This window comes from Coturnix japonica, chromosome 4, assembly GCF_001577835.2.
Source record: "Coturnix japonica isolate 7356 chromosome 4, Coturnix japonica 2.1, whole genome shotgun sequence".
NCBI classification, from domain to species: Eukaryota; Metazoa; Chordata; class Aves; order Galliformes; family Phasianidae; genus Coturnix; species Coturnix japonica.
The window spans coordinates 45,305,667-45,319,793 of record NC_029519.1 but is presented as its reverse complement, the minus strand read 5'-3'; the positions used below and the strand labels follow the sequence as shown (position 1 = coordinate 45,319,793).

Genomic DNA, 14,127 nt, shown 5'->3' with positions numbered 1-14,127 from the left:
ATGTAGTTCCAACCCCCCTGCCTGGCAGGGCCACCAAACATACACCTTTACTAGATCAGGTTGCCCAGGGCCCCGTCCAACCTGGTCTTGAACACCTCCAAGGACGGGGCATCCACAACCTCCCTGGGCAGCCTGTTCCAGGGCCTAACCACTCTCCTAGTGAAGAAGGGAGGGGACAAAAGGGAATGGCCTTAAGCTGTGCCCTGGGAGGTTCAGGCTGGGTGTGAGGGAACTAGAACTAACTCCAAAATGTAAGTGGCTTACCAGCCTCTGTCAGCCCATATGCTCACGTGCTCCTGTGCTTAAAAAACACTTTCCTTGCTGACTTCCAGCAAGTCTTTTAAGAAAACTGAGTAGTAAATCCCCATTCTTTTAAGGCCCATCGGCCTGCATTCGGGGGCCGGAGGACTTTTATTAATCGTGGGATTAATGTGCAGCACGCAGTGGGAGCTGTGCTGTTTTCCAGAGAAAAAAGAAACCAAGAGCACTCGACTTCACGTCCCACGTGCACGTTGGGCACGGCAGGCAGGGCAGGGGCCTGGCACAAGGGCTCGGTGATACGGCCACGAGACGTGCCCCAAGTGTCCGGTCCGAGCGGCACGGCGGTGCTGCCTGTTCTGTTAACGACACGACGGACTCGGCGGCGCAGCAGAACCGGGGCGGCTGCCTCGTTCAGCTCGGGCGGCACTGCGCGCTGCGGCTCGCTCGTCGTTTTTAGTACGGGTGGGGGAATTACCGAAGGCAAAAGGCGACGGGAACGTGGCCCGCGCCGCCTCGCGCACCAACGGCGGCCGCCAACCGAAGGGCCGAGGCGCGAGACGGGCCGCACCGGAGGGAGGGAGGGAAGGAGGGCGGGGCGAACGCGGCCGCGAGCCGAGGCGAAAGGGCGGAAACGGCCGCCCGGCGCCGGTGATGACGTTCCAAGCGCTTCCGGAGCCGGGGCGGTGAGCGCGGCGCGCACGGAAGGGGTCGCGGCCAGGAGGGATCCGCCACGGGGCGAGCGCGGGGGGGCGGGCGGCGACGCTCGAGGCCGCTTGAGCCGAGCGGCGGCTGAGGCCGGAGCGGCGGCCGAGCGGGGGGCGGGAGGGAGCGGACGTTGCGGCGCCGGGAGCAGGCGGGCGAACGGCGGCGACAAGTATCGCGAGAGGTGGCGCGGCGCCGGCTCTAGAGGTGACCGAGGCGGCGGCGGCGGCGGCCCCGGGTGCCTCCTCCTTCCTCACCGGGGCGGATCGGCGTGGGCGGCCATGGACAAGGCGGCCGAGGGAGGCGGCGGCGGCGGCGACGCCGGTAGCGCCACGGCGGGGCCCGGTCCCCCGGAAGGGCTGAGCGGCGGGGCCGGCTCCTCGCCGCCGTCGTGCTCGGCCGGGGCGGCTGCGGCGGCGGCGGCGGCTCCGCGGGGGCTGGTTCGAGTGTGCGACCTGCTGCTGAAGAAGAAGGCGCCGGGCAAGGCGAAGCGAGGCGGGCGGGCCGGCCGAACGGCCAGCAGCAGCGAGAGCGGCGGAGGCGGCAGCGAGAGCAGCAACAACGGCAGCGAGGAGGAGGAGGAAGAGGACGATGAGGAGGAGGAGGAAGAAGAGGAGGTGTCCGAGGTACGGCGGGCGGGGAGAGGGGCGCGCGGCCGGCCCCGGCGCTCCGCTTTCATAACGGCTCCCGCGGGGCCCCGCCGCGAGGGCAGGAAGGGGGCAGCACCGCGCCGGCCTCGTGGCGGGCGGGAGCGGCGGCACCGCTCTGCTCCAGCCGGGGAAAGGCACCGGGGTGTGCGGAGGGGGGTGGGGGGAGCCGGGAGCCCCGCGGCTCTTCGCTGTGTGTCCGCTTTGTGTCCGAGTGGACGGAACCGAGGCACGGGGGGGTGGGCGGCGCGGGGACCCCGGAATGGATCGGCCCGAAGGCGTGCAGGTGGGTTTGAGGCGAGGGCGAAGGCTGCTCGAGAGCCCTGGGCGTTTTGCTGTAGTCCAGAGAATTCTCCGAAGCTTTCAGTGGGCGCCGTGTAAATGTAACGCTGAAAGGAGCTCGAGGAAGCGCTGACAACTTGGTGTCGTTTAACGTGGTCGTTTCAGGTAGGTATCGCTGGAAGAGGCAAATGAAGACCCGAGCCCCTCTCCCATTTGCATGGGTGGAGAGCTGCTGTGCTGAGCCGCTTCGATTCTGTAATATTTCAACTAACAGTCACTTTGGTTGTGTTCTTTTGTTAACAGCATTCTCCAAGCAGTCCCACGATTTTTAAGTTTTCCTTACAACGTTTATTTCTAAGGCTTTTCTGCCATTTATTTTTTTTTTAATGGTGTTTTCTTCCTTTGACTTAAGAGTTAAAGTGAACAAGAAGAAAGGGAAGTAAGTATCTGATAGGACTAAGGAAGGGCACGGCTGTGTTAGTGATGGCTTTGTCTAGGGGAAAAGTAGTACTTTTTTCCCACAGAAGTTGATGAAACCTTTCACCCCATTGGTAGGAGAAGACCCCCACTGTATGCAGACTTCAGTTAACAGCTAATTACATTCAGTGTTGGTTTGGTGTGGTGTCTTTTGTTTTTTTTTTGCAATATCTGTGAGCATCATGTTGGTAGAAGCTTTTGAAATAGGAGGTAGGCAGACATAGTCATGTAGAGAAGTAGTATTACACCTAAAATCTAGCGATCCTATGGATGTTTGGATGCTTGGTTGCTGTTTGACAGGGTCCGTTGGGTTTTGCATGATGTGGTGAATGGGTAGGGGCCATCTGGTGCCACAGGAGATGTGTTGGTTGATAGCTCAGCGTTGAGGTCAGCTGCACAGGACAGCAGCATTCAACAGAGTTTGTGTGAAGGGGAACTGATTGGCAAAACTGTAGGTTTGATTTGTATCTGTAGCCATTCATTGACGTGGCTTCTTGTACAGATGGCTTTCCAGAGGCATTATGGATGACATGGCAAGAAGGGTAAAGGTAACAGAAATATGTGTAGTCACAGCTGATGTATTTGCTTGCATGCTGTGCTTATGTAGTCAAATGTACTTGTTAATAATATGATTGAAGGTGGTATTCAGAGATAAAAGAGCAAATGATCAATAAAATACAATGAGGCAGAAGAACAGTATTTTCTTTTTGACACAACTTCCAGGTTTTCCAGGTATCGATAGCCGGGAAAGTAGATTTGGCATCTGGAAGCTTCCCTGATTGTTTCATCCTACTCATGGTGTGTAAGTAGATGAAGGCTAAGAGGCCTGGCTTTAAATACTAAGCAAAGGCTAGTAAGCAACAAGTAGAGCATATTAAGTCCAGGTCTCATGAGAAGCTGTATGGTATCTGTGTAACTAATATTAATTCTTGGTCATTCAGGTGGTTGTTTTTTTTTCCACTGCCCTCAGGATAGAGTGATAGCATAGAATATGCACAGCTGAAAATATAGTTTTTAGGTATGTGAACATGAGGATGGCCTGGGTAATGGAGCAGAGGATCTGGCTTCAAAGTACTTCCCAGCAGCTCCTGGGGAGGAAATGTTTTCCCAGCAAGTAGCACCTTGATGTTTTATTTTGACTTGTAAAAGCTTTTTTTTTTTTCTTTCTTTTTCAGATTTTTTTGGTAGGAGGTTTTTCATTTTATGTATTTCTTTCAGTTCAGGTTTAACTTGATGCACGTAGCTTGTGTGGCTTTCAGCATTGCTGTCTTTTGACTGCTGGTGGTCTGGAAGGCACATGAAATGAAACCAAACCAGAGTTTATGGTTTTGCTGTAAATGGAAACTATTGTGGAAGCACTGCATTTGTTGGTGTTCCCTCCCAACCATTCTGTTCATTAACTGTGAACTCGGGGCAGTTTCCTAGGCCTATTTTATTTTATTTTATTTTATTTTATTTTATTTTATTTTATTTTATTTTATTTTATTTTATTTTTTTGCTGTTCTCATTCCTAATGCATTAAGGCTTCTCTAATCTCTGAGCTGAAGTACTTGTAGGTTTCGCTGTTAACGAGATGGGTTTTAAAAATGGGAAGTACAGTAGCAGTAAGTCAAAGGAGGTATAATTGGAAACCTGGCAGACTTTAAATCACAAAAACCCCATGAGTGGAAAGATATTGTTTTGGCTCAGTTGTTGCTGAGCTAATGGGATGGAATGGGAAGTTATAATCAGATGTTTTCATCTCAGTCTGTTTCTAAACTCAGATCTCAGTGTGGAACCATACGGGCTGGATGTAGCTCTGGAAGAAGTTAAATTGAGATTTCCTATCAGCAGCTTAATGAACTTCTATTGCAGTGTTGGTGGCAACCTGTAAGCTTGCTTTTTGAAACTGCAGTGAGTGCTGTTTGTCAAAAAAAAAAAACAACCCACAACACTTTAGGTAGCACGGCCCAGTATTGTCTGTAAATGGCAAGTTGTCTTTTCTCTATCCACTGGTTTATAAAGAATATCAGCTCTCTTCAGCGTGCAGGAAGAGAATTCTTGAGGTGAGAGGAAAGTAACAGGAGAAGTGATGCAACGGAGGAGGTCAACTTGCTTCCTGGCAGAAGTCTGCCCTCACTCAAAGAGTGAGCACATGCACAGCAAGCAAAATGATTCTGTCTTCAGGGAGGTAGCCTCAAAGGCTTGTTTAAGGAGCTGTAGTGTTAAATAGGACTGTAGTGACTCCTTGATGAGGTGGAAGCTTGCAACAGGCCTGTGCAGTCAGGCGAAATTTGCACATATGTAGTTACATGTGGAAAATGTCATCGGTGAACACTTTTAAGTTTTTAAGAGTGCGATGAAGGAACGTCTCTAAAGTCAGAATGATGTGAGGAGTGTCACAGAAGACCGTACTCTTACGCCAAACATTACATCCTGACTTGGCTCTGCACAGTTTCCCCTGCCCTGTTAAACATGATCTATTGCTGATATGTAAATACATGAAGCACGTATAGAAAAATGCCCATCGTGTTTCACGTGCTTTGGACCAAGTCCAAGGTCTGTTTTCTGAGCTGTTGTAAGATTTTAAGGATATGAGTCCAAAAATAACGGGAGATGGGGCAGATCAGGTGAGTGAAGGCTGACATATGTTGTAAGGAGTTTGAATATTGGGATTGGTTGAGAGTTTCTGTATTTGTTATCTTTTTGAAGAAAAACACAATTTAACAGTTCCTCTGAACAGGTTCAGGTAAATATGCAGGCAACATCAAAGTGTTACTCTTATTTACCAGTTTTGCTTAACATTTGCCCTCAGTAAATAGTAAAATGCATTAGGATGTCATTTACTAAACAAAAGCTTAATTGTGTAGGATAAAGTTTGTATACAGGTTGATTTTTGCCTTTGGACTTACACAGGGTGTTTGCTGCTGCTGACACTCAAGTTCATAGAATCACAGAATGGCCTGGCTTGAAAAGGACCTCAAAGATCATCTAGTTTGAACCTGCCTGCTGTGCAGGATCACCTACCACCAGACCAGGCTACCTAGAGCCACATCCTGCCTGGCCTTTGTCATTTCTTTCTTTAATATCATACCCTTTTTACAATGGTTGTCAGTTCAGCCTTCCCCTTGATCAGAGAATCTCATGATAAGCAGATGTATATTAATTCTGGAGTTGTGTGTGGTTATCTCCTTCTCTCTTCCACCTGCCAGCAATAGGTCTAGTTTGATGCCGCATTCTTGGATGACTTCTATAAACTTACTTTATTAAACAACATCTTCAATAACGTTGGGTATACCTGAAAGCACTGTCCTACACAAAGGATATTTTTGAGAATTCTCAGCTGTTTATGGAGCATTCTTGTTTTTACTTTGGCCTTGTAGCTTCTGTAAATATAAGTTCACTCTTGTTTTTTCAGCTGCAATTGAATTAATAGTTGAATTAGTAAGAAGTGAATAAAACAGCAAAACACCCCCAGTTTGCTCCAGTCCTTTCACACAGAGGAAGCTTTTCCAAACTGCTTATTTTAGTTCTAGATACAAGGTGCTAATCTGATAATTTTAGCTCATTGGTGTGCCTTCAAGATCATTACAGGCACACAATTATAGTACATCGGAGTGTCAGAGTAAGCTGTTTATTTCAAACATAACGTTTATTTCCTTAATCTTTTTATCCTGCCTGTGTTAATATGACTCCTGGAATGAGAGGCTTTTGGCTTCTGCAGGGATGCAGAAGAGCCAGAATGTCTTGTTTGACTGCTGTTGGTTGCATTCTCTGTACTGCTGTTACTCTGAAGATGAGTAGAATGAGGGATTCCTGGGAGTAGAAGAACTTTCTCAAAAATCCCTGAAGTGCCGAGGCTGGTAGAGCTGTTGGTGGCTGAATCCCACAGTAGAGTAGTGTAATTTGCTGTCACTAACCCCAGGAAGAAGTAGTTAACCATCCCTTCCTTATTATTTGGCAGATTGGTTCCACTAAAATCAATCTGAAAAGTGGGAATTGTGTTTTGGCTGGTGTTGCCATTTCTTTCTTATCAACTTCAGCTGTTACTCACCTCACTGTGCAGAGGGTGTTTGGGATATGCCCTCTTATCGAAGGGAGTAGAGCTGGTAGATGTGCATGTGAAGGGAATGAGAGTAGTGTTAAGGACTAAGGTCACAAGCAAGATAGAGCGGTGCATTCATATGCCTGGGAAAGGTTCTAGGTGTGCGGAGCTGATAAATGATGTCTGGTTAGGGCTAGTGTGTATTTAAATATATCTTTGGGGACCTCTGTCTAAATTGTTAGTGACTGTCTGGGACTAAAAAAAAAAAAAAGCTTGTTTCTTCCCTCAGATACTTCTGTGGGAAACATCTCCTGTCTGTAGGCTGGGGCCAAATGCCCGTGTTTTATGTTAGCAGTTTAGTCCTTCGTAGAGAAGGGTTTGTCTGGAAGAGATGCAGATGAGATGTGAGCGGATCTCCTCCTTATCTGTCAGCTCTGAAGTCAAATGGGATTAGATGCGTTCATTTTCTTCATCTCTATTTTGGTAGCAAAACTGTCAGTACCTATTTAGAACGAAGTTTATTCAGAAGCTTTATTTTGGTATTGAAAACTCAGCGCTGTAGATCCTAGATAGGCAAGGAGGTTCTTTTCTCCAGTGTTAAGGAAATAAACCCTCACAACTTTGAGCAAAGTAGGGAAAAGTCCACAATTTGCATATTTTTTGAATGCATTTGAGGTGGGACCCACGGCTGCATTGGTAGGCAGCTTGTTTGTTCTAAAGTGATTGTGTGCTTCTGGTTCTGGAATGCTATGGCACTTCAGGTGACTAAGTTGATGCATCTTCTTGAAGGTGGGCTGTATCCATAGAGCTGCTGCAGCCCTGCATTTCTGTTCAGTTTTCACTAAGCAGTCAGCAGTTTGTATTGGTGCTCTGAATGTTCATCAGCCACATCTTTCCACCCTGTATATAATCATATAGTCGTCTGAAGAGCTGAAGCCATGTGCGGGTGTTTAACTGTTTTGTCACCTTATTTTCATATTAAGTAACCACTGTATACCAGACTGAAAATCAGGTGTGAGATCAGGCATGTCCTAAATATACCTTAGTTGGTGCTTGCACTATTTTCTTCTAGTCTGAGTGTTGTAAGCGTGATGATTATGTATGCATTACCCAAAGGTACTTTTGACAGATATAAATCACTGTTTTATGCACAGGTTCTTCTACTCTCCCATGCTTTAACCAGACCCTCAAGTCCTCGAAGCAGATTGGCAAATTCTAGAAAATAAGCTGAAATTAACCTTGGCTTTTTTTCCTGCTCCACTCCCGTATTCTAGCTTGAGTTGGTTGTAGTGTTAATCATCAGAGTGGGTAGTGTGTCCAAGTATGCAGCTGTTAAGATGCTGAAACACAGAGCTTGGAAGATATTTGGAGTGTTTAGTATGATGAAATGTTTGGAGCTTTGGCCTCCGTTCTCCTTGAGTTCAACTTGTAAGAGTCAAAAAGTTAAGTGTCCACGTGTTAAGTTCATGTCCTGATTATTATTATTTTGCTTTGGTTCAAATTAAAGGCGTTTTACACAGTAACAAAACTTTACGTTGCCAGAGAGGCTGCCTTGGATTTGGGCTCATGTTTCTCCCCTTCCCCAAATCCCAAAGCTCCTAAGCCTTTGCAAGGACTGCTTTGTGGAATACAGCTTCAGCAGGCGGAGAACATCTGAATCCTCTCTGTGGCAGGGAGTGACTCAGAGATAAGAGGAGGAAGGTCATTTCTATCCTCCTAGTTTTTCCCACACACAAGAATAGAATGAAACAACTCGTTTAGTGAGAAGCTGGAGGGTCCCCTCTGGTGTCTGTAAGGTATTCAGTGACTCACATGTTTTCCTGTACCTGAGCTTTGCCATATATAAACTTCAGGCAGTTTTTCCCTTTTGTTCATCTCATCCTGAAGTGTTTTGCCAGAGGAATATTCCTTCTTAGCTGGTTCTGCAGCTGTGAATCGTTCTCCTCTACAGAATGGTGAACAATGCTTTAATGAAGTTGAAAATGTGAACTCACGGCATGACTTAGCTTCTTACTGAAGCGCTGGGTGTCAGCGTGGGCACTGATCCCACTGAAGTCAGGGGAGTCAGGTTTGTGGGCAGGTTGCAGTGAGCCTGCTGTTGGGGAGGAAGAAACAAAAGCAGCCGTTGCTTCTCCCAGCAGCTTTGGAAATGATCTCATTTCATGTTCAAAACCTGAACCGCAGAAAAAGCACGCTTGCAGCTGATGGGTCCTCGATCCAGTTTGTCAGGCAGGGGCACGGAAGCTTGTGCTGACACAGCGAGGAGCCCGAAAGGAAGAGCCAAGAACTTGGATGGGGAGGAGGGCTGAGGACTGCCTCTTCTGGTGGAACTATTCATTTAAATGCCTGTCAAAGAAGCACTTGCATTGTCTTTGAGGAGTGGATTTGCTGAGAATGCTACAGATCTGTGAGAATTCTGATACTAAAGGGCGAAGCAATCCTCTTCATTTAGTGTTTGAAAGTGGCTGGCGGAGTCCTGGAAAGATAATTGGCATTGAATTTTATTTTTTTTTCTTCCAGCTTTGAAACTTAAAAGCTTGAGATAAAATCAGCACTGACATATTTTATTCTCTGGTGTTTCTTACAGTTCTTTAAAGCAGCGTGTTAAGGGTAGATCAAAAGAGAGGATTGAAGTAGTGTTGCCTTAAAACATTGCTGCGTGTTTTAAGTGTAACCATTGCTGCTTTTGTATCACTTAGAGGAATGCAGAAAGGAGGTTCTTTGTACAGCAACCAGTATAAGATGGACACAAAAAAAGACTGGGACTCGCATGGTAACTGTACTACAAACAGCCAACCTAAATTTAAGAGAGGAAGCACTTACTTTCAACTGAGCAGTCTGCTAGATAGATGAACATATGCCTTCTGTCCATCTCAGTCACTAACAGAAGTGAAGTTAGCATGGCAGCACGCTGGTATTTTTGTGAAGCATCAACTCGATAAAAGATGTCAGTAGTAAATATAGTAGTAAAGTTTAGCGTATAAACACCCAAAAGGGCTTTTCTGAACCCTGCACGTGTGGGAAGTGGTTGTGCTTCTTAACTTGTGTGTGAAATCACTCTAAATCCACTTATGTCTTTGAGATGGTTTTTTTTCAGTATGTGTATCTGTGTAAAGTTGGGTTCTTCAAACATCTTTGACACGGTATGGTATAATGGGAGGAGTTGCTCTAACATCTTACCTCTGCCACGAGTGGGGAGTCTTTCTCTAATCTGCTACTAACCGTGCATTTAAATGGCTTCAGTTCTGCCAGCTTTCATTGCGGCAGATCACTGGCCTGCAGTCTGTCCAAATGGTGCTGCTGTGGGTATGAAAGGAAAAGGGGAAATAGCAGTGAGGAGTTCTGGTTGTTTTTGCTTTGGAGTCTGGAACCAAGCTGTTGTGTCAGCTCAGGACCTGTCTCACTCGTATATGTGGGGCTGAATGTATCCTCTCCAGTGGCATGTTGGTGCAACAGCTCTGCTGAATGACAAATTTGTTCTGCATCTTAATAGAGATGTTAATTCCTTCTGTGTTTTGGGAAGTTGCTTGCTACTCTGTCCCAGCATTGCTTAGTTAAGGGAGCTTATGACCTAAACCTGAGTTTACTGGCAGATATATTTGCCTTCACTAACTTGATCGATGTTACTGGCTTTGAAGATGCATATGGAGCAGTACCACCTAGTAGGCACTTCCTTGAGTGAGTTAGATGTGAAATACCAGCAGCAGTGCTCTCAAAGAATTGTTTTTAAACTATTCCTACGTGTGAAACAAAAATGTTTTGCAGGTGTTCTTAGTGGTGGTTTTCATTGTAATCCAGATGGTCTTTCTGAACCTTAGGAATATGTTGTTAATAGGAATAACTTGAGCAGTACATGGCACAGCAAAAGAACAGTCCAGGAAGTATTTAAAGCGTTTACTTTAACATTTGTGATAGCAGGCAGTGGATGTTCTGTTTAACCTCCAGTAACTTCTAAAGCGCTTGATTCAGTGAGGTCCTACTAAGACATTTCCTCTAGGCTCTGTGAATGATTTGATTTGAATCCAGTGGAAAAGAGAGATCTCTATACACGAGAGCACGCTTCTGATGGATTGAGAGGAGACTTCATTGTCAGTGCAGTCAATGTCTGTCTTCAGCTAAAATCAGGTTCTTAATTGTCAGGTCACCTTGGATTGACGAAGGCAGATGTTTGTGAATTCACTTTTATGCATTTCTTTCAATAATCTGAGATAAACTGAATGTTGGTTGTTGTTTTTTCTTCTGAATATTCGAGAAATGGTTGTCAGGAGGTCCTGAAGCGCAGTGAGCAAGCAGCATTCACCTAGAAGGATTTTAACCTGGCAGCCAGTTTGGACATGTTGATGGTAAATGCCCTGAGTTCTACTGTGAGGTTCTCAGTATTTCTTGACCTTTAGAGCAGCTTTGGATAAAAACAAGTGAGCAGCTGCATTATAGTGAACATAGGAGTCTCTCATTGTTTTTATCCAGTTTTTCTATTCCTCCAGCTTTTTTTTTTTTTTTTTTTTTTTAAATCAGTGTGCTGTCTGATAAATTTCAGGCTTGATATTGCTCTCGATAAATGAAGTAGTCCTAATGCTCAGTTCAGTATCTGAACTTGAAGATGCTGGCCAAGCAACTACCCTTTGGGAGCTTTCCAAAAGAAAGAAACTAAGTTCAAAATGATGGGTTCTGCTCATTTTCCTAATGGTTAGGTGGAGTGTGCAAATACAATAAAGTTGACGCTGGTTTCCTACCACCTCAGATCTTGAATTTGAGTTTTTCAGGGAAACAGTCATATCAGCACTGAGTTACCAAGATGATTATACTCCAGAGAAAAGACTTGGGCTTGTCTGCTGAGAAAAGAGGGGGAAACTGACATTGAAAGTTGGTTCTTTTGTGTGAAGGTTTGCTAACTGTCTGTGGAGAATGTATTTGCACTTGAACTCTTAAGGAAATTCCAGTGGCTGCCCACTGTTATCTGTAATAACTGCTTTATATTTTTATGTCATTTTTTTGGTGGTAGTGTTGGGGGGAATGAGACAGGACTAATTGAAAACATTAACCAAGTACTAATGTGTTTTCATCAAGTTTAATGATTAAAGAAAGAACTGGAAATAAGGGACTAGTCTCCTGCATGTTGTTTTCAGTCCTGTTTATGGTCACTGAGTTCTCCATTATAATTCATCAAGGTCAAAATGTATTGTGTCACAGCAATAAGAGCCTCTGTGTTTGGGGGCTTGTACTCGTATGAACCAAGTGGGATGAAGGATCAGCTTCTAAAGCAGGCGTTCTCCTACCTGTGTATTGAATATATTGCACAGACATGGGATATGTTAAAAGAGGACCATTTCAACCTTGTGCTCTGATTTCTCACATACTGATGTTAAGGTATCTGAAGTTAGTATTTATCTCGGTGTTCGAGAGGCACTAGTACGAATGTTGATAGATTCTACTTCATTCCGTTATGTGAGAAATGTTCTTTGCTATTTAAATTGTGCATAGCTTCCCCGTTGCCTGTATATCATGACAAATGGGAAAGGAAATATAAATTGAAGAATCTGTTCTGTTGCAAATCGGTGTCTTTAAACACATTTGCTGTCTTAGTTGTGTTTAGCCCAGAAGCAGGCTTCTTAGGTGAGCTGAAAGTTTTTGGACTAGAAACTTGTGACATAGTAATATTACCTAGTAAAAACGTGAACTGCTTGAAGGGGAGAACTTGGGAGGAAGTTCTCCTATAGAAGATTCCCATTAGGTGAACATTTCTATCAGTGACGTTGCGTTACTGATGGAAAACACAAAGTGCACTTTTAAATATGTAGTTTTCTCTTGTTTTCATAGCTTTGCGTCAGTGCAATTTTAACTTGTATTCTTGTATTGTGCATTTCCTCTGTAGCAAAATTGCAGGCACAGCTCTTAGGAGAGGAAAAACTCACCAGACAAATAAGAAGGAAGATGGAGCTGCAAGAATATGTTTTGACACAATGACTTTAAGTTCTGACTTGCTTTGTCAATGCAATACTGTGTATTAATAGAGGTTCTTTTTCCTCCTCCTTCCATGCTTAGGTTTGCATTGCAGAATTGAAATCCAAAGTAATAGGGCTGATGTAAGCACTTACTGGGGAAGAAGGTTCTCAGCTGATCAGAAGGATTTGCATCACTGTGTGCAGTGCAGTATGCCGCTTGCTTACTAGAGTGTAAAACTCCATCTAGATATTAATTTGATTTAAGCAGTTACAAAGGCTGCTTTCAGAAGTATTTTTTATGTTGTGTGACTACTTTCTGTTTACAGATTTCTGGTGTAAGAATCTCTTGATAGAAGCTGCTGATAGAATTTGAAAGTATTAACTTCGACACCTTGACTTGAGTGCTGCAGTTTTACTTCAGGCAAAGCTGTCTGCTGGAGCCCCTTGTCTCGAAGTTCCTGGATAAAAGTGTTCAGAGCTTTTGCTTTGAGCTTGTATGTGCCGTTGGTCAAACCTGATAGCAAAGACAATACCAGGAGTGCAAGGAAAACTAACTTGTTTTCGATGGTGGCGGTGATTGCCACTGACTCTCGAATGAAATATCTTGTATTTAGCTGTAATGCAGTATGAATACTGAAATCCCTCAATAATTCCTTAGAGGAGACAGTAATACCTATTTCAAAAAGGTTCTCTGGCTGTGGGGTCATCATGGTCCCTGATCACACCAGACCTTATAGTTCATGCCAGCTGCCAAGTATATTTTGCAAGCTTTCTGCTGCTTCTAAAGAAGATGAGATCTGCGGAGGAGAAGCACCTGAAGGAAGTGAAGCAGCTTTGCTTCGTCAGGCATGTTACATACACCTGAATCTGTTGTCAACAGGCAAACTTTTAAACGTTTTTTCTTGTATGCAGTCTTTTAAATTGACATAAGAAGGGGATGTTTATCTGTACTCTGAAAGGTAGTGTACAGGCACTTTTCAAAGATACTGGTTTCTTTGGAGGTGTGGGGAAAATTAGGTTTCAGGAATACCACATTTACACCCTTTAAAGGATAGTACTTGATCTTTCTAGCTGTATATGCTTATCAAAGTGAATAAAGCTAAATGAGGAGCAAACATGAGGTCTGGAATTAAGGCCTTGGGTGCCTTGTTGTCCTAGATAAAGAATATGCTGCACAGAAAATGAAGGTCTGTCTGGGGAGAAAGCTTAGTGTTTAAGCCCTAAAGAGTTGGATAGTCAAAAAAGGTGGTTGTATGGTTGTTCCAGAAGCAAAAATAAGTGGTTCTACTGTGAGAGTTAGCAGGGCTGAGTTACAGCTGATGAGAATGAGCGGTAAGAATCATCTTGTGATAGTAAAACTAAATGAATGTTCTGCCACTTTTTGGCAAAAGGGCCTGAAATTCCTAGAGAGGAACACTGAATTGCAACAAGGGGATAAATAGAAAATAAAAATGTAGATTATATCAAGTGAAGTCCTCCCCCCTCCTAAATAAAACTTAAAGGAAGGTTGATCTGGCATTGAAATTGCTAAAGTTCTCACCTGAAGGATGTTGATTGCTGCAAGAGGTGAAGAGTGAAGGGGAGAAAGGCAACAATATACTATGGGAAAAAGTAAAAGCAGATGTGAGTCCTGACTTTCAGAACTGAGATAACTTTGATCCTCGGAGCTTAGTGATGACACAAGTAGGAGTTTGGTGAATCCATCTAGAGAGACAAATGGATAAAGTGGGTTTAATTTTTTTTATAGAGGAATGAGAGGCCTTAAAAATGCACAAGGGATAACCAATGCAAA

At 44.6% G+C, this 14,127-nt stretch overlaps 1 protein-coding gene across 4 annotated transcripts in view; it reads left to right on the top strand.

Annotated features, from left to right (window-relative positions):
• The first annotated feature begins 885 nt into the window (after window positions 1–885).
• Window positions 886–14,127, top strand: part of ANKRD17 (ankyrin repeat domain 17) — a 77,699-nt gene continuing 64,457 nt past the window's right edge. For all 4 annotated transcript variants that reach the window (XM_015861522.2, XM_015861521.2, XM_015861518.2 and 1 more), the window contains exon 1: window positions 886–1,589. In XM_015861522.2, the coding sequence (XP_015717008.1) occupies window positions 1,245–1,589 (345 nt within the window). In that variant the 5' untranslated portion in view covers window positions 886–1,244. The remainder of the gene's footprint in view (window positions 1,590–14,127) is intronic.